This window comes from Pelecanus crispus, chromosome 10, assembly GCF_030463565.1.
Source record: "Pelecanus crispus isolate bPelCri1 chromosome 10, bPelCri1.pri, whole genome shotgun sequence".
Taxonomy (NCBI): domain Eukaryota; kingdom Metazoa; phylum Chordata; class Aves; order Pelecaniformes; family Pelecanidae; genus Pelecanus; species Pelecanus crispus.
This window is the reverse complement of record NC_134652.1, coordinates 22,074,553-22,095,318: the sequence shown is the minus strand read 5'-3', so window position 1 is coordinate 22,095,318 and position 20,766 is coordinate 22,074,553. Positions and strand designations below refer to the sequence as shown.

The window sequence follows — 20,766 nt, the reverse complement described above, 5'->3', positions numbered from 1 at the left end:
CGTCAACTCTAGAAATTCATCGTTGTGCATTGTATTAGTGCAGCGTCCCTTAACTTTGGAGGTAATAAGCTCTATTTGCTAACTTTACCTCTGCTCAGATCTTAAGGTTATAGTCTTCCTGAAGATTTTGCTACAGGCAGGACTAGAAGTTCCTTCTGCATGTCTGTGCTCCAAGATTTCTAGCCAAACTTCTCAGAGGTACTACTGTCAGAAGTCAAAATGAAGACAGTGAAACAAATGCTTGTATACCAACAGACTGTGCAACACTTCTTTCCTCCAAAAAAACCCTAGCAGCTCAGAGCTGATAAGGCCACAGGCATTGGCTGGAAAAACACAAGTGGCAGAACACGCCATTTACAATTCAGGAGGAGCACATGTATCTGCTGCCACCCTCCTCCTCTAGCGCTAATTTGAGAGAAGGATCCCAGGAAACAGTCCAGGCTGCTCGGACACTACAGCACACTGATATCATGCAATTGAATTACAATGCTTTATTGGTCAAATGGACACATTTGGAAGGGTGTGGATGGACGCAGGATACATAGACAAGACCAGCACCCTGTCTGCAAGAGGCAAAACAGGAGATGCTGGTTTTAGCACAAGGCTTGTTCACTAGAGCTGCTACCAGACTCCTGTGACTTCATAACATCAGGCAGCTCTGAGGTGCTTGAGAAGGGGTCAATACGCAATGGTCCAAAGGTTCCATTACCAGGTCTGAGTAAAGCCAAGCCCACCATGGCATGAACATGAGAATGGCAGCTTTGGCTGCTTGAGCCACAGTCTAGCAAAGTCCTATTGTCATCATCATCTTCCAACAGCTGGTCATCTTTGTAGAGCCGCTGCTCCTCCAGTGGCCTCTTCAGTATTCCCTCCACCACCTTTTCAACTCATGCACAGTTGTCATCTCTTTAACATCAGTGAAGATGTGATGGCATCAGTCTTGTGACAGCAAATCATCAAGTAGACATCCATCACTACCCTAGGGCCTCCTGCAGTCCTCTTTCACTGGGAAACAGATTCCAGTCCTCTTAGTGAGGAACCTGTATTTTCAGGAACAGCTGAAGTCAAGACAGAGCTGTCATTAGGTGAATGGATCCAATGGGGACAAGGAGGGGAAAAAAATACCTACAGGGAGCTGCTCCTCTAGACAGACTATGATCCTCATGCTCTACACAAGCACAGCTATTAAGTACTTCATTACTTTTGTCTTCCTACCTAGATGTCACCTAGCAGAGAGATTTTAACACTGTTAATGAGCAATTGTGTTACTTTAGCTTCTTGCCTGAAAGAGTTTCATCCCCAGCTTGCTTTGGGCCACACACATCTACCCAAGACCCCAGCAGGAGCCAAGCATGCAACTCTGACTGCAGTCAGCACAGAAAGGATGGAGCACAGGATAATGTAGCACACAAAGTGGTTGTGGTTTCTTGGTTTCTAGTCAGGCAAGAGACAAGAACTTCCCTGGCTCCTTAACATGTTCAGTAAAGACAGGAAAGTTGATAAATACAGAAGTGTTGAGAGTTGTCAAACTAATGGACAGTGTTAAGATATTTTAGCCTCCTTCTCCAGTTTCAGGAAGTGAGTTGTCAAAATAGCTCATTGCCTAGCACCAGTGCTGATAGCAGAGACTCAGCTTCAGAGTAACTCTTCTCCCTCAGAGTTTGGTGAGGGTGGAAGAAACTTACACAGGAGCAGAGTGGCAGTGAAAATTAGGGCTGGTAGCATCAGCTTAAAAGGGAGCTCTTCAAAGCCCAGCCACTTAGGAGTACTTTATGGTAGTGCCACTGTAGTTGCTAGTCACATACTGAACAAGTCACAGCCCAGAGGCTAAAGGCTCACTTCAGCTCTGAAATGCTTAAGAGTCAAGGACATCTTCCCAAAGCTGCCACTACTGGTTCCACAGAGAAGTTCAGGGTCAGCATGGGGCTGGCTCCATCTGCACCCACAGACACCAAGCCCTACTCCCAGCCCCCTGGAAGAATAGCTGCACTTCAGGGATTTGGGCTGCTCTTGTCTTTGGGATGAGAGGGGCAAGTTCCAGATGTTCATGAGCAGTTACTGCTCCCCTCACCCCCAGTTAGAACCCCCTCAAGAAGTGGAGCAAGGCACTCCTCTGGATGAAAGCAGCTACCTGCAGGCTTGCACTGCTGAAAGAAGGCAGAGCTCTTGCTCACTAGGTCAGAGACGGGGGGAGTGGGGAAATATTTAACCTTGTTTTTCTCTGCCATCTGCACTTTGATATCCCTGGCAAATGCAAGTTTTCCCATGACAAATCTAGGCTAGAGTTAATCCCTTGTACGGTCATTCAAGCTAGATTACACCAAAGATAGTAACAGATGCAATAATTCCATTCTTCCAGTATTTTTTTTTTTTTCCTAACAGGAAGACAGACACTGCTATTCCAGCCTAGCAGAGCCTGGTTCATCCATACCTGAGCTGTGACCCAGGGGCACTGTCATCTAAGTATGGCCATTAACTCACTTCATGTCATGCCAGCTCAGACATGCATGTGTGCCTGTTCCAGCTGGAGTTCCCCATGCTTTGCAGTGTTCTCCAGGAGAGGGGAAGAAAGGAGCAGAGAGATGTCACAAGAGCAGCATAGCCAACAAAACAAGAGGGAGCTGTTCTGGACTCAGATACAGGGTTTATGGAAGTGTTAATTCCTGCTGAAGGCAAGTGGGACCCTGGGATCTAAATAAATTTGTGGATCGATACTAAAACTACCCCCTCTGCAACCCTAGTACTAAAGGACAGAAAAAGCAGCATTCACTTCTCTTCAAGGTAGTGGAGGTGTTACACTGCATTTGTATTATGTCATTTTACTGAACATTTTAAAGAAAGTCAGGCCTTCTGCATGAGCAGCAGTTAGAGAACTCAATTTTTGCTTCAAAGGGAGCGTGTTCAGATGCACAGCCAAGCTGGACAAAGGGGAGCATGCACATAGGCTAAATAAGTAGTTTTAGTTTAAAATAAACAAAACCCTACACATACAAAAGACCCCAGACCAGTGGTGAAAGAAAGGGAGAGTTAATAGAGAAATGTCTTTTTAAAATTTACATTAGGGAGAGAATGTAGGCAGGGTGCATTTACATAACCTAAAAGCATGAGGAAGTCAATCTTTAATCCTTCCTACAGAGGGAAGGCAGTACTACTCACCACAAGTGGTGGCCACACAGATGCTGCTGCACCTCTGATAAGTAGCAAACTATATTCTAACAGAGAAGGGCCAGGTCACAGAGGTAGTACTTTTGGGGAAAATACTGAATTTCATTAAGTCCACTTGATTTCCCAAGAGTGGCACACACATGAATGCAGCTAAGGGTCCTACCTAAAGGCTCACCCCCATGAGTTCAGCTAACAAAGGAGGCAATCAGTTGTCAGAGCCAGAAGAAAGATCAGTTTCCCTTCCTAGCTTCTCTTTAAAAGAGATTGACACGAACCGTTTTGAAGTCAGGTCAGATTTATTTGTATGCTTTAATCCAGTTTTGAAGCCCACCATAGTGTTTGGTAATTAAGCAGTATATTGATGTAGTTTTGAATCAGGAAACACAAGGTGAAACAACAGATGACCAGCAGACCATGTCTAAAGCCACTAAAAGTTACTGAAGAGATGTTTTCAATGTGAGCACGTTTTAATCAAATTATGCAATTGATACCTTAGTCAGAGCCTTCGTGACCTGGAATCACCCTCTAGGCACCCCTCTGGTTTGAGGAAGGACCACAGACCAGACTCTTCAACTCCAGGCATCTCCTTAGAAGACTTAAAATCCTTCTAATTGGCAAAAGCTTCCAAGGGCAGAATTGCCTCCCCAGCTTGGCACAGAGTCACTATTTTAGTCAAGCCGCTACATTATTTGACCAGTTTAGTTTGGCAACTTCCCTAACAGACACAGGAGCTAGATAAACAGGGAAAGGCAGAGCTGGACGTTCCTCTCATCGCTTCACAGACCTCAAGCTGAGGAGACCCATACATTAACTGCTGCCATACCCCCACAGCCAGTGAAGGAAGTTGTTTTACTTAAGCCAGTATATCTAAAGCTGGGCTGCAAGCCCTTCCAGCACAACAGACCCCAATGGAGAAGGTATAGAGGGAAAGCAGCAAGCTGCCACGGTCTCCATGTCTTAGACGTAATCAGCTTTCTCACCAGTCACAGCCATCAGCTAGGCAAGCAAGGCTAGGACAGCTTAACCTTCCCTTAACGGAGGAACCCCCAGAAGACACATGCTTAACGCTGTAGCCCCAAAAGGTAACTTCGTTTACATCTGCACAACAGAGAATCCTCTCTACTCCTTTGTTACACATTTGACCTGGAAAACCTTGTTTGTCTCAAGAGGAGAGGTCCAAGCAGGTGAGCAGGAAACAGGTTCAGCCTCTGCACTGCTACAGATCCCATAGACAACTCGCTCAATATTGCAGGTTTTCATAAGCATTTGGTTTCTTCATTCTCAAGTCTGCAATCCAAGATGCTTTAAGCTGCCTTTTTTTTTTTTTAAAGGAAAAAATGCATACAGCATGCTTTAATATATGACTCAGGTTAAGGAGACAGAGCTACCAGGCATTTCTGGCAGCAATAACCTTGATCGCACTACAATTTTATATGTGTATTTTACACATCTGCTTACCTGAGAAACAGCAAGAATTATAAGAAAGTTATTAATATAGTTATTTCACTTCAAGGAAGAAAGGATGATTAACTAATTAAGTAAATTAATCATCTTAAGTAAGAGAATAATCTATAATCCACCATGACCTTCAAGTCAGAAGTTGCTTGTTACATTTTCTTGTAACTACACTCTTATTAGAGATGTTATACACCATAACACTAACCCCTCCCCAAACAGCACAAGATTTGTCAAGTTACAGCAGAGACAAGCCAGAAGTGGGTCTGCCCTCTACTTACACTAGACCCTAATGAAACAGTTTCAATTAAAATAAAAACAAATTCATATCACATACTTAAAGGCTTAGTAGTATAAGAGATATGTTACATTTTCACATTATTGCTTCTCATAACTAACAAAAAATTTTGAGCGGATTATTCCCTCCAGACAGAAGTTCATTCATTCAAGGATTAGAGGATAAGTTTTTTCTCAAGGCAACTCATTAGATACCATAGCTGCTTTCTGCAGCAGAACCACACACAGAGAGCATAATCTACCAAAATTACAAGGTTAACACAAAACTTGATGGCTGTACTGCAAAGTTGAAAGCAAACTACAATAGAAACTCTAAAGCTTCTCACTAGCTACACACAAACAAACAAAAGGAGCTTACATAAATCAAATCTTCTGTGACAACAGACAGCAGCCACTTCCTCCACAACTGCCCCTTCACTCCAGATCTCTCAAGAAACCCCACTTGTTCTGCCACTGCCCCTTTTATCCAGGAACCACTTTCAGTGCAGGTTTGCTTCCTCTTGCTATTTGTCAATCAGTGGAAGCTAACGAGTTCAGCCATACCAATCAAGGTGTCTAATTAAACCCAGGTGTGCTGAAAGAGCCAAGCTAATGGAATTAATGCAACTCATTATGCTGGGAATCCTCTGGTCACTTTTAAAACTTGTTATGCCTGTGCTCAAATTCAGTAAAGCACTGGATCCCTGCAGCCCCTGATGCAGTCACAGGGATCCGTGCTAGTTTTCCTGACTGATTTTGAGATGCAGCCTCACATACTGTGTATTACAACAGCCTAATTGCACAGAGACCTGGACACCTACGGCAGGATATGTGTTGAAAGAAATGTCCTCGTTTTAGTGTTGCAGAAACAACACTGCAGTTTGCATCCAGTTCCAGCTGTGTTAGAGGCAGGCATGCTTATGGTGAAAGAAACCTGGAACTTTTGCTTTCTCTGCCTCCCCCAATCCTTAGCATCACTGTTGTTGCTGTCCAGAAGAGAGCCATGAGTGGCAATCATCCTGTTACGTTCGCTTCTGGACTGAGACAATGCATGGCTCATCTTGCTTTTGCTGCCAAAAAGCTGGTATCTGGTCACGGTGATCCGCCTCTCTCCCCTAGGCCTGGCTTTACTTCAGCAACTGAGATACACAAAACTACAGCTAGTCCCTGCAGGTCCCTACATATGGACAAAATAATGTGTCTTATATAAAATAATTGAAATTATCATAAATCAGTCTGAGAACAGTGGACTCTCCACACCACTGCACTGTATGAATGGCCTGTTCCATACCTGGGGGCGATCTCTTCGTAGCAGGTCAGCAGAACAATAGTGCCCTGCTGCCTTGCTTAGCATGTGCCCTTTCCCCGCTGGTCCTTGATGGCCTGCCAGTTCTGGAGGTGTAGCTTTCTGGGCGTCAGACTCTTCCACTGACACCAATGCTGATGTGGAGTAAAGGGTGTATCTACCAGAGTTTTTTCAGATTTACACCAGCACAATGGAGATCAAGATGCCAATGTACGTCAGTGCACAAAACAAGCCTTTGCAAGACTTGTTGAGGTGCCACCTTCTGATCGATGATCGGAACAGGTTAGAGTGTCCATTGGCATCCAGGGTGCTCACATTTACATCACCCCCCCTTTGCACTGACCATTGTTTCCTCACTGTATATAAATACACACTACTCCTCATTATGAAATGTGAGCAGCCCATGCAAGTATGGTAAGTCAGCAGCTTACTTTTTTTTTGTGTCTGTGTGTGTGTGTGTGTGTACACTGGAAGTGTTTTTTTTAATCCGAGTTTATTAGGAGTAGTAGGAGTCATCCTTAATTCTGTGCAAGTTAGTCTGCTAGACTTTTGAAAAAAAACACCTAATTTTAAAGAAAGATTCTTCTTTCTTTTCTAGAAATTCTTGCTGGTCATTTGCTTGATCCTTCTCTTCTCAAGGACTCTGTGTGATGCTCGCTGTTACTTTAGACCAGCCAGCAAATACGGTAAGAATGGCAAATATATAGACACCTGTGAAGCATTAATTGAGAGATTCAAAGCCTTATTTTCTTGGAAATGTTAGAATAGTAGAACACATTCTTTGTTGAGGAATGATCCAAACAGCTGCATACTCAGGAATCAACCCACCTGGAGGTACCTCTGGACACACAGCGAGAGACACTATCCTGTTCAATAATTACCCTCTGGGCTGATGTATAGCTGAAGTCCTTGTCCATGTGGCAAAAACCATGTACTTTTAAGCAGCATTGACTAACCTGAGTGGGGTACCTGACACTAAAATCAAAGCAAAGGCAACACAACTGGTATTTAAATTCAGTTTAGCAGATCAAGTTGAAACTGAATAAGAACTGGGGAAAAGAGAGGAGGGAAAAATTAAGGTCTAGACCTGTATGTTGGACATGAGAAAGGGCAGAAAGCTCCTACCATAGCCATAAGCTAAGGTGTTTCTCAGATCCACTGCAATAGCAGAATAGTATTTCTCTGGTATGTGGTTGCTAACACTTTATCATGCCTTATCATACACTCATGCATACTTCAGGAGCAAAGACATGGTATCCTTTCTGCAGACCACTGGGTCAGATTCTTCCCTGGTGTAAGTCAATGGAAATCAGTGCTTTGATTGCCAGTCCACAAACACAAGACTGTGGTCTATGTCTATTGATACACGTTCGTACTGATCTGCTGTCATTTTCTGGTGTGTGCATGCAGGGTGCCTTTCAAACAGAAACCTCTATGTTTTTGGTGCGGTGTGGAAGACAGAAGATTGTTACCAATGCAGGTGTAAGATGACTGCAATGATTTGCTGCAGCTTGTAAGTTCCCCCAGATGATTTTTTGCTTTTTCAGGAACTGGTTGAAATGTTCATACTTAAAAAAAACTCATTGAAAGCATGCATTGAAGTTTCATACTTGCATGAGCAGAATTCCTCTTTCTGTTGCCCAGTTATCTCTAATTGTGACCAAGCAAAATAATCTGGCAATCACATAGGTTTCTTTGGGAAGAAACAAAATGAAACACAGCTAAGGTCTCTCAAGCACACAGCTTTTCCTCATCACCTGGTTGTTCTTTTGATTCTGACACTAGCTGGGTGTACGACTCCCTTTAAACTCAGCTTTCTTTCTCCTTCTATTCAGCATCTTGTCCCTAGATACCTAAAAACCCCACAACACACATACATGTGGGCTTCTGCAGCTCTGTACCAGACCAGTGGTCTGCCTTACAAGAATCTAATCAGGCTAGAGCTGCTCCACATCCTTCCCATGCTGCCAAGAACCCAGCATTCCTGCTTATCAAAACAGGACACATGCCCTGCTCTGATAATTTGCTTTCTAAATCGTTGTGTGGTCCTGCCTCATGGATGGCAGGTGACACATGAAGGAGAGCTGTGTCTTCCCGAATATAATGGTGTGAACTGATTATCCCCCCAGAAGGCTGAGAAATTTCTTCTTGAGTTGAGGGAGAAAGAGTCCCATAAAGGGTCTGCGAGGAAGGATACAACCCAAGGAACCTTTGGTGAGGAATATTCCTGGCTGTCCTCAGCCATAGGAGGGAGGAAGTTGGCCTGTGTGAGGAGAGGCTCAGCTAGGAGATAGTGATGCTGGGGTGATTCAGCACTCCTTAAATGGTTTGTTTGTGTCAAGAAAGTCTTAGTTTAAATGGGAAGATGGCATTAATCCCCATTTTTATCTCTGTGCGGGAATTTATACCAATCCCTAACAGAATGGCCAGTGAGAACTGTGTTTAAGCCAGAACAAACACTGGGAAATCACTTCATTTGTTAATAGCCGTGATCAGGGTTCTGTATTCCTCCTATAATAATCCATAGCACTTGTATTAATGGAATCCATGAGCCAAATCGATCCATGATGTGGTTTACTCCAAGATGGCTGTGGGTCAGTAAGCATCCTTATCTCAGTCCATGTCTTGGCTGCTGATTTTCTCTTTGCCTTTCCCAATTACAGGGTTTTAATCCCCAAGAACTATGACAGGATGAACTGTGTTGGCCTATTCCACAAGAAAAGCTGTTCCATCCGAGTGGTGAAGAAGACTAATCCCGACGTAAGCTGCAAAGTCTACAATGGAGTTGGTTAAGACCACATGATGTGTTTCTCCTCTTCTGCACCTGCCCTAGAAGTTGAACATGCTCTGGATCTCTCATTTAGAGGAAAGCAGCGAAGCAGCGTGGTTTCAGGAGGAACGGGTTCGCCTCGTGCCTTTCACAGCTCTAAATGTGCCACATCTGTCTCGTTTCTGACACTATGTGGTTTGTCTTATACACATTTCTAACCAAGCTTTACCACAGATAACTGACTTTTTTCCTTTGGGATCCAGATTTAAATAAGTTTTCACATATATCAAATCACTGCTTTTCCTTCTAAGTAGTCACTGATTGGTCTTGTTGAAAACAGAATAATTCATGGTGTCTGTAAATGTTTGTAAATCTAATTATTGATTTGGAAATCATCTAGCTTTCAGAGTAACAGGTATTATATAAATTGTTGCCAGACAAACAGATTCATTATGCTATTATGTTCATTGACATTCCCCCAGGGACACATATACTAGAAGAATGGGATGAAACAAAGCAGAAGACAGCCCTTTGAAAGCCTCCCCCCACCCTGGTGCTTTGTGTAGGTCAATACATTAGTGCAGATGCATAAGGGAACATATTCTCCACGAGATGACTGGTATATTACAAAAAAAGCAAACCCATGCCTGAGAGTCCAACCTACTGCAAAGAAATGCCATATAAATAGCTCTGTAGCCTTCCGTACTGGGGTAGAATTTCCTGCAATAATCTTGTTTGGATCAAAGTCTGCTGACAAACAGCCCCATGAAAGCTGTTTGTACAGAAAACCTAGACAATAAAACATGTTTAGCCAGTAGACTTCAGGCACTACACTGTGCCTGGTACGAAGTCCATGAACATGGTTTATATGTGAAATATCCTATAAAACATATTTAGACAATATTAAGAGCAATTATAACAAGAGTGCTGTACAGCTTAAAAGGCCCAGATAAATCATTTGAGTGTATTCAGTTTATTCAGCACTGACATTGTAGGTGTTTTCTTCATCTACCTTGCTGAAGTGTATTACAATGAAATATTTCAGTTGATGGAAAAACCAGCTTCTTTTTAATATCTGTTATGGAAAATGGCAGTCACATGGTCCCTTTTCAAGTGTGATGCTGAGAGTATACGAGTAGAAAACGTGCATGTACTAAGGAAAACAGCTTACCAATGGTTAGAAGAAAACCCATCCACGGTTCCAGGTAGTACCAGAAATTCATTAAGGTGTTTCTAGGAAGCAGGTAAAATGAGAACTACAGTTGTAGCTTCTTAAATTTTCGGCCCTCAGGATTAGCTAGAACTGCATAGTAGCAGCTCCCTTTGATAATATCCCCCTGTGCCTTCTTGGGAGTAATGAAGTGGACATCACTGGAGCTGGCTATGACCCTTCCTTCCAACCTGCAAGTAGCAGACACTGGAGGGGCACTCACTTTGCTGAGGGTGGATAAGAGGATTTCACCCAGCTATATATGTGCGTATATATATAAGGGATCACACTGTCGGCTTCCTATATACTAGATGCATTTAAAAGGGCCTGCCTAGGGATCCAGGAGTAACTGGGCTTTCCTGAAGGCTTGAACACCGTTTAAGCAGTTCAGAAAAATCCCTGGGAAGATACATCAGTTTCACTAGCTCCCCCTTATGGAAGGAGGGGTGTGAACAAATTGGAGAAGTCTGAAAATGGTTAAAGTATCGATTCTGCTTCAAAGAGAGGTAGAGATTCTGACAAAACAAAGCCAAACCAAACTTGTGCAAAATACCTACAAGGATACCATGTAAACCAGCTAAGCTTAGCATACATGTGGGCTACGTGCCGGTCCATGGCACATTTTCTCCATATGCTTTCATCATCGAGTACCTAGTATTCTTTGTGGACACTGCTCACTGTTTAACAGTGCCAGAGAGAGCAGGACTCCAGATGCTGGACCACAATTAGATTTGCTAAATGTACTGTAGGAGAATTGCCTCTGAAATTCCATGCTCAGATGAAAGAAAGAGACAGAGCTTCAGGGCTCCATCAGTGAAGGCTGATATGGCTGAAGATCTGACACAAGAGCACTGGAGGAGACCCTCAAAGCATCCACAGTGTAGTTGTAATCCCACTGCTGTGGCAATCCTGTCACTCCCAGGGAAATGATTAATTGCACCTAACGAATGTTTCTCGGTAGAGGCCTGGCTGTCACCATACCCGCTTGCAGAAAGGAGTTATTTGGCCCATGCAGAGAGGACTATTTCCCCATGCATCTGTACCCTCTTGAAACAGGTTGTCTCCAAGGATTCTAACCGCCTTATGTAATAAACTGCAGAGAAAACAGGACAGTTCCCCTGTGCCTTCCTGTAACAGGAGCACATGCTGCAGACAGAGAATGGGAGCAAGCCGCCTTCTTGCTCTATGGGTAGTAAGGCAGACCCATGCCATGCCAGCTACAGTTTCTTCACTCCACTCCCTATAAACAGCAAACAGGGGCTCATCCATCAGTTGCTAGAGTCAATACAAACCTACTGATATGAATAGAAACACAGTCTGACCACCACATGACTAGCAATAGCTGGGACTGCAGTACTTCCACGTTGCACCCCACCAGCAGAGAAATTTCCACCCTTATGCACCCTCATACAAGTACTGCTTGCACATTTGTCAAAAACCTTAACAGGTCAGGATCCTCGCAGAGACTCTCCACGGACACATGTTCAGTAGTGCCCATTGTATAGTGAAATTAAACATGGCCAGATTCAAAGCAGCCAGCTCAGGTACCAGCATCCCTTTCAGCAAGGTGCTGAACCAAGCCTACAGACCCACCTGGGATGAGAGGAACATCTTTGTCTTGCTGCTGCTGTTCTCACTTTAAGCTAGCTCCAGTATTGTCCCCTCTATTCTACAGTCTGGACAGCTACTGCATGGCAGCTCCAGCCCCACCACATCTCTTGGCTTATGCTCAGTGGCTGCCATGTGCATTTAAGTACCAGCTACATGCACTAGTGCAGGGTTGGAATGACCCAAGTGCCGCTACCACATTAGGTTGTTAATAGCGAGCATTTTCACCCTGCAGTTTGGACATGATGTGGAAAGAATATACGTATAATAGGACTCTAATGCAGCCCCATTCACCTCATCAAAAAAATGGCCAGAACCTTGATACAACAGTTCGTCCTAAAAATCTTTCAAGAAGAAAGTCCCAGATGCCATAGCAAAATAGCGGTGGTTAGGTCATATCCTGATCCCTGGGTGGCAGAGCCCTGAGCAGTCTTTCAGGAACAGTGCTTTCAGGAACAGCTGCAGCTGTTGTCTGTTGACTTTAAGAAGAGAGCAGATGCTAATTTGTTAGTTTGCAGAATCTGCCCAAAGGTCTGAACTGAGAGAATAAAAGTGACACAGCATATCTTTAAATGTTTGGAAGGTGTGGAGATAATGCTGGCTGAGGAATGCTGCAGTGTGACAAGAACAGCTTCACAAATCAAAATATTCCCCAGTAAAAGGACTGTCTGTTTACTAGTGGTTTTCCTCCCCTTTCTTTAATGCTTTGAACAGCAGAACAAACACACACACAATAAATAAATTAAGGAAGAAACAGAAGTGAACAGGCCAGCTAAATAAGTCATTTCATCTTTTCTGGCTCCAGTAAGATAGGAAGCTTCTACTTCCTAAGGAGCTGGCAAGAGGCTCAAGATCTGTGTGGGCTCATGCCTTCTCAGCTGGAGCACAGACTTCATGTCCCCTTCCCTAACCAGATCAGAGTGGTCATCTCCTTCTGAGGCATCTGGGTAAAAGGGATATGGGGTGCTGGTTGAAACTAGCTGGTAAATAAAGCTCCTGAAAAGGAGGCTGGGAAAAATACATAATACAAAACAAGAAGCAACTCAGGGATGCTCTGAAGAAAGAACAAGTAACTACAGACAACTCTTCAGCTTACACCATTCATTACATAGATTCCAGTTTTATGCTTCTTAGCATGAGAAATGCCAATATACCCTAGAAAGACCTTAAATATTCCTGCTTCTGCTTGATTATTTCTCTAATGATGAAAGATGTCAGCTGAGTGCTTGAAGTAGATGGGCACATCTGTAATAGCTAATACCAGAAAAAATGAAAGAAAGAATACAGTACAAAGGAAAAACTGTTTTCCCAGTTAGTTTAGCTGATAAGAGCTTGTACTTATTTTGATATTGAAATGTTTGATTTCTGTTGACACACTACATGCCTACAAATGAACACACATATTTGCTACAACTACTTATCACACCTTTAGAAGAGCCCCAGAACCAGAATACCATTAGCCACGGGACTAGTTAAGTAGCTGACCATAGCTTAAAACCCACTTTAAGTAAAGACCAAAATGAGGTTATTCTGACATAGCCCTTGGAAATACTCTGTGTATTTTCCCAATGCAAGAGGAAAATTTGCAACTCTGATTTTTGCCTTGGTTTTTCATGAGAAAGACCTAGGAAAAAAACAATGAAAACTGGCACTTGTGCAAATCTGTCTTTTCCTCTGTTTCCAACTTTCTCAGTGCTCTTACATTTCTGAATTCTTTGCCTGAGTACCAGCGTACCTCTTCCCCTTTCACAATTTAAGGACTTGCAGCCTAGATCCTTCTAAAATAAAATTTCAATATCAGTCTGTGATGGAATGGAAAATTTAAGAAAGCTGATAGTGGCAACGTTTTCATATGTATGAGGCAAAATTCTCTTTGAGCCCTACAGAAATCTTGGCTCAGCAAGGAGAATAGGATTAGGCTCTGTTCCTGTATTTTGTCCCTTTGCTTCAGTGTGCTTCCACTCGAGTACACATTTGCATGCAGCGTGGGTGTGTGCCATGCTTCATATAGCTTCATAGCTCTTTCCTGAAGTTGCTATTCCCCCCCATACCTGTATGGAGAATTTCTGTATTTATATAACAGCAGAGGGAGCCAGAACTTCAAAGTCAGACCATAACCGTAAAAAGGAATTCATTGGCTAAGCTGAAGGGAGGGAAGGAAGCAGGGCGGGGGGTGGTGGTGTGTGTGTGAGATGCCATCTGAATTACCTACAGAAACAGTGAGGAGAGCTTCTCTCTGGATTGCTACGACACAGAAGACCTTACTTTGCTGCTACAACATTCCTTCATTCTTCCAAGATAGAAATGTGCAGCAACAGCAGTAATTTTCTCAATCAGTAACAGGTAAGAATTTTCTAAATTATCTATTTCAGACTGATAAGAGCTCAGATCTCTCTATTAAAGTTATTACTTTTGATTGTAAAAATTTATTCAACCTTCACCTGAGTGCCTGACAGCTGATGCCATCATTGTTAATTCCCTTTCTGCTCAAATCTTCCTCTGGTTTGGATAATGACTGATTTCTAATCAGGAAACGTTAAGTGAGGAGTCATCTGAAATTTAACCTAAAATCCGAGGCAAGAGTTGCATATCAGCAACTTAAGGGAGAGTTACTGAGTAGTTGTTACATTAATAAAATTTAAAGAAACAAGTTTTACAAGAACATGAGAATATGGATTACAAACAGTTCAGATATGATTCTTCATTCATTTAACTATTACAGTAAATAAGAGATAATGAAAAAAGATTCAATTAGCATTTAAATTCTAAAATAAATCCATTGATATTGACAGGGACATGAAATAGAAATTCAAGAAAAGCCATGGATTGAAAGGATTTGTGCATATTGGATTCCTAAAGGCAAAGAATTTTACACCATCCTTCAATTCCACAATAATGTAGATTTCTTTACAGTTTTAGAACAATACAGAAACAAGGGCAGAAATATTAAGTGAACCTGATCCAAAGTCCACTATAATAAACACACTCTGAATCCAGTCACAAGGCAAGGAAAAACAGTAATAAATACTTCGCTCTCTTTGCATGCTTTTTAAGCTCTTGTCCACCTCTGTCAAGAGAGACTTGTCTGCTCCTCTAAACCTGTACAGCACCAAGCACAGAAGGACCTATTCTCAATTAGTTTTTTAATACCACCATAATAAACATGAATATAATTATTAATGGGAATAATTTAGCAAGAAATGTTACAGAAACAAGGAGAGCTGTTTACCATTCAGCGTTGATTAAGGCTGTGCAAACAATTGCTTTTATCAGTTAGTTCCTGAACCAAAACATTAGAAGTGTAGTTTTGAAAGACTGGATTTTTTTGAAGGAAAGAAGGCATTTTCAGATGCCAAGAAGGTGGGTTTGGTATGAATGCAACATATTGTGTCATTGGAAAAAAAATCCTAAGCTTTTTTTTAACAAACGGATGATACCAGACCTGATGTTTAACCCAATGTAACCCAATGATTATCTGGGTTCTCCCTCCTCCATCAGATTCAGAAAAAGCATTTGAAGGACATCTCTCAGGTCCACGAAATGTTCAGAGTATGAGTACACCGAACCAGCATTTTCTAGCATGCAGGTGACTACGTTTGACAAATGGATCCAGTCTGACTTGTCATGAAAGACCCAACCCTTGTACCTACAGAGCAGAGCTTTGCAACCTTTCAGGGTGCAAGAGCAAGATGGCAACTTCTTGGGGATTCTTTGGGGTTCAGGTGTGCTCCCTGTCACCTTGTGGCGTGACAGAAAGCCTTCCTGGTTACCACCAGTCAGAAAAACACTTCTTATCTCCTGGTCAGCCATTCCATGCAGTTTCTGGCAGTACACATCATGCCACTCTCCAGATATCCTAGCTGGCTGTCTGCTAAGGTGCCCATTACAATGATTTATGGACTCCCCACCTCCTTTGGTAAAAATCACTTTTGTAAAAATATAATTTCTTTTCTCTTGGGTACAGGACAAGTCACAATGGCCTTTACTCTTAAGGGATCAGGAATTAACTACCATTCTCCACTCTGCTGACCTGCTAGTCACATTTTACCTTTGTGAGCTGGCTCTGTGTCTTTGGTAAGGTTTTTTGAATTTAACCAAGAAAATAAAAAAACAGAGTAGCTGCTTTTGTAAAACTCCCCTGATATCTGCAGGGTCAGAGAAGTTTAACTCATAATATGAGTTCATACCCCCTAAAAAGTTTCCTTCTGAAAACATGGGGGGGGGGGGGTGTGGCAGAATATTAATTTTCCTGGGAATTTACACCATCTCCCCATGTTATAGACTTGTAACATATTAATACACACAACTTATGCTATAGCTTAATTATACAGGTTTTAGAAATTTTTAACATATATAACTTTTTCAATGACCTAAGATAGTCACTCCCAATATTTTTGTGACACGGAGTTAAACAAAGATGAAGAGTCCACCATTAAATTTCATTGTACCAAATCCCTTATGGATTTAACATTGCCGTGGGATGTCTCTGCATACTCAGTGGCAGGTTTCCTCTTCTAGTTAAGTGTTGCCTTCCTGGGCACCTGTAAAGATAGCTGACTGATTTTTAACCTTTCTCCAAGATGTAAAGTTAAACAGGGCAAATATATTTTACTGAGATAAAGTCACTGCCAGCAAAAAAGTGGATACCACTGTTAGTCAGTTGCCACCACCTCAATTAATATCTACAATATGAATGTCAGAGTTCTGTTAAACCTTTCCAGTGCTTATTTGTTTCTAGTTTATAAAGGGCAGATGATAGATGCTTTAATACAGATACTTTACTCTTTAAATAATACAATCACTTCATGTCTTTAGGAATTGCTTCTCTCAGGAACACTTATGGACTGAAAGCAGCAAACATGGCTTGAGCAACTGCTTATGTTCTGAGCTAGATAAGCAATTACTTCTGAGTACCAGATAATGAAGCCAAACACTGCAAACATTTTTTTTCTTCAGCTTATATCTGATGTGGAAACTGATCCACACTTTCCACCACAAAAATCTCTTTATGGAGACTGTTTTTTGATCACAGGGAGGGGTTGATCATTATTAGCTTTGCAAGAATGATCCACCCTTTTCCAGTTAGCATATAGAGCACAGAATCAGTAGTAGTCCCTTGCTTTATCCTGCCTCCAGGAACACAGCTTTTATAGGGGTTTTCATGGGATGTCTTCAAGTCCAGAGGTCTCAAAAGGGCAGTCATGCATTAACAGCTTGGGGCCACTTACTGTCTAGCAGTCTCCTTGGAACCCACTGAGGGTTTTATTTTTTTCCCTGACCTATCTCTGCAGAATTCCCTTTCCTTTGAGGATTTTTTTCCAAGAAATACAGGATAGCCCTCCAGGGCAAGGCTTTCAAGCTGACTAGTGATAGTTGGTTTCCTTTTTTTGAAACAACCTGAGTGATATTTGTTAGTTTAGAAGACTGTGGTTTTCAGCAAGACAAACCCTTCAGACCAATCCATACATCATCATTACCTCTTCTTTTAGTTCCAGAAAATGAATCAATCTGTTCACATGAGTTGAGTAACAACACAAAAGTGAGTGAACAGAGTCATACCTATGCCCTCAGTTTGGAAAATTTCCTTTGCCCTTTTCAATGAAGATTTAAACTACTGAGGAAATGAGAGAACAAGAGGAAGAAAAGGTTACTATATTTTACTTGTGTGACTGCCTTGACTGTCTCAGACAATAGATACAGATAGATATAGATAGGTACAGATAGATAAATTGACAGATCTAGCAAAGCAACAAAAGAATTGACTATAAATTTTTGATAATCAAGCAGAACAATCCCAAAACACCTTTTTATTTACCATTACTATTGCTTTTGTTAGTTCCTGAGAGGCAACATCTCAAAAAGTATACAATACAATTCATAAGGAGAAAGACAAGGCAAACAAAAAATTGTAGCATGGTGGACACTTTTTTGTACAGTACTGGTTACCTTTATGCATGCAGTTGCTCAGCAGTAAGTGCTACTCAAAGTGATAAGCTCATTATACCATTTTATATATTCATATCTTTACCACTTCTTTTTCTGAAGCTCAGAAGTTTTTCACAACCCAACAGCTTGTTTGAGTAGCATTTTATTGCTGAGGAAAGGGTCATGCAATGAGTAAATAGTGTCATTCTCCAAGTATTTACTCACTTTTCACTTTACAAGCCTTTGTACAGCATGTAACTGCCTCTGGCCTGAGGAGAACTCCCAGCAGAATCAGATTTTTTTTTCTTTGATTCCTGAACATAGAGGATTTGGACTCCAGAGCCTGGATTATAAAGCAGGCTCTGCTATAGCAGATCACAACAGCCTCCCAGGAGCCATCTGGTAGAATCCAGGCAGTCCTATGGCTGAGATTTCCAAAAGTGTGCAGCCCCAGCTTACTCCATGGGTTCAGCTCCCTGAGACCCCATTGAAAATCCCAGCCACTGCTGTAAGCCCTGAGCTAAGAAGCAGACCCATCTGCCTGTGCAGAAACAGTGTCCAGGAGACAGCACATACTGTTACAACACTTAAAAAAAAAAAGCAAAATTATGCTGAAAGAGAATCAGTAAGAAGCTTCTCATAAGGAATTAAGAGAGGTTGTAAAATCACTCACTAAGCAAAAATCAGGAGACTGGACTACATTTCTGATAAACCCTGTGATGTCCACATTGGCCTCCCAGAGGAGGGAGACATCAGTGCCTCATGGGTCCTGGAGTTCATCCAGAATGGGGAAGCAGGGAATTTGGACTGCAGTTCCAAACACCTATCATGGCTGTGTAGAAGCTGAAAAATGTTGAAATTATTTTGAATTATTTTAGACTTTTTCAAAATTGTCCCATGTTATCCCTCCTGAGGACATGACCTGAATTTTTGCATGGTGATTGTCTCAAGGAAATGTGGGTTCTGGCTGCAATCACAAATGCATTTCACAGATTAACTCACATAAGATATTTTATGTTTGCTTTATGCACCTAATTTGCCTTAATTTTCACATTGTTGTTTAGCTCAATTAAAGGTAAATGCAACCCCACAATGTGTCTTCTGTTCAGTTTTGGATCAGAATATTGTAAAATCAGAATTAAAAACAATTAAAAACAGTCATCATTCAGTAGAGTTGCACAGACTTCCATACCACAGTTTAGCAAAGGGTTCCATTTTATGGTCTAATAAATTGTATAAAAGGGAGCTGCAGAATATACACAGAAATCCCTGTCATTTGCTTCCCTGTTTCACTGCCCCCCTACCCTTTTGACTAATTTCTTGTAGCATAACTAAGCAATCTTTTTTCCTTCCCTTTGCAGATATACCCAGACCTTCCACAGCCAAACAGAACAGATAAAACATTTTTTAGGCTGGCTCCAGAAGACCCATTATCTGTTTGACTATCACCTTTTTGGATAAATATTTGGGGGTTCAGGATGAATAAGACAAGGGCTGTTAATGATGGTTTTCCTTTCCTGAACAGTAAGAACTGGAGCTCAAACCGAAGCTTCCCCGTGTACATTTCCAATCAGTGCAGGAACATCACTGACCTTACTGTCTTTCTGGCCACCTCTTACAGCTTGGAGACTGTCCTAGGCATTGTGGGAAACATCTGTCTGATTGCTGTCATCGCCAGGCAGAAGGAAAAGGCCAACGTCACCAATATCCTAATTTCCAACTTAATAATTTCAGATATGTTTATGTGTCTTGTCTGTCTGCCTTTCACCATTGTTTACACCATGATGGACTATTGGATATTTGGGGAAGTCATGTGCAAAATGACCTCTTTCACTCAGTGCACATCTGTGACAGTGTCAATCCTTTCCCTTGTCCTTATTGCTCTGGAAAGACACCAGCTCATCATAAACCCAACTGGCTGGAGGCCAAATATCTCCCAAGCCTATCTAGGAATCGGAGTAATTTGGACTTTAGCATGTCTCATGTCCCTGCCATTCTTGACTACATCCATCTTGTCTAATGATTTGTATGAGCAGCTCTCACACATCATGAATTTCTCCACTGACAAGGTCATATGCATTGACTCGTGGCCTTCTGAGCAACACAGACTTATCTACACTACCACTTTACTGCTCTTGCAATATTGCATCCCACTGTTCTTCATTATACTTTGCTACCTGCGTATCTACTTACGTCTACAGAAGAGAAGGGACATGTTTGAGAAGAACGAATACAGCAACCGAGCAGTTCAGCTGAGAAGGATAAATATTTTGTTAGCATCCATGGTTGCTGCTTTTGCTGTTTGCTGGCTACCACTGCATGTTTTCAACACCATTGTGGACTGGAATTACAAAATCATTTCACCTTGCCACCACAATCTGATCTTCTCATTGTGCCACCTCCTAGCTATGGCTTCCACCTGTGTCAACCCTGTTATCTATGGTTTCCTAAACAGCAACTTCAAAAAAGAAGTGAAGTCACTGATTCTGAGCTGCCAGCATAATTCAGTAACTGCATCAATGGAAGAATATGATCATTTGCCTTTATCCACCATGCAGACTGAAATCTCTAAGGGCTCACTGATGTTGAACTGCAGACATAATTCTATCTAGCTGGTAGAAAACATTTCAGAGGTGTGCACTGACACCACATGCCTATTATTACCTGTAGGTATAAAAAACAACTGGTGATGCCATAGCTGGGATGTCAACAGGTACCCACTACTGCCTGATTTTTGGAAGAACAGGCAAAGGAAGGTCATAAATGTATACAGTAGCTCCTATGATACACATGTCATTGAGATGGTACACACATTGAGGAGTCTGGGCTGATGTATACATGGCTGCTCTAACAGATCAGACACTAAGCTGTGGCTGCACATAGGCTGACATGCAGTTCATCAGCTAAGCTCACATCTCTACCATGGCTGCGATAGAAACCCAGACTTCCAGTTTCGGCACTGCAGGCTGCCAACAGTTGCATTAGAGAAGACTCTCTCAGTTTTTCAGTATTAGTAAGATTTTTATGCACAGCTGACACACCAGTGGAACA

General features: G+C 42.0%; 2 protein-coding genes across 2 annotated transcripts; one reads left to right on the top strand and one right to left on the bottom strand.

The window, feature by feature from the left end:
- Positions 1-593: 593 nt before the first annotated feature.
- ELOB (elongin B) lies at positions 594-972 on the bottom strand. The gene is given in 3 exon segments (XM_009491056.2): positions 594-877; positions 880-931; positions 934-972. Coding segments are annotated over 3 exon segments (375 nt in total).
- Positions 973-19,193: 18,221 nt separating this feature from the next.
- Positions 19,194-20,327, top strand: LOC104037184 (neuropeptide Y receptor type 4-2). Its single transcript, XM_009491051.1, has one exon. It carries the CDS (start codon positions 19,194-19,196, stop codon positions 20,325-20,327), a length of 1,134 nt encoding a protein of 377 aa, XP_009489326.1.
- Positions 20,328-20,766: the final 439 nt, after the last annotated feature.

What these genes read in the sequence shown, in the direction of transcription:
- LOC104037184 (XM_009491051.1), top strand. Translation starts at nt 19,194, where the DNA reads ATGAATAAGACAAGGGCTGTTAATGATGGTTTTCCTTTCCTGAACAGT.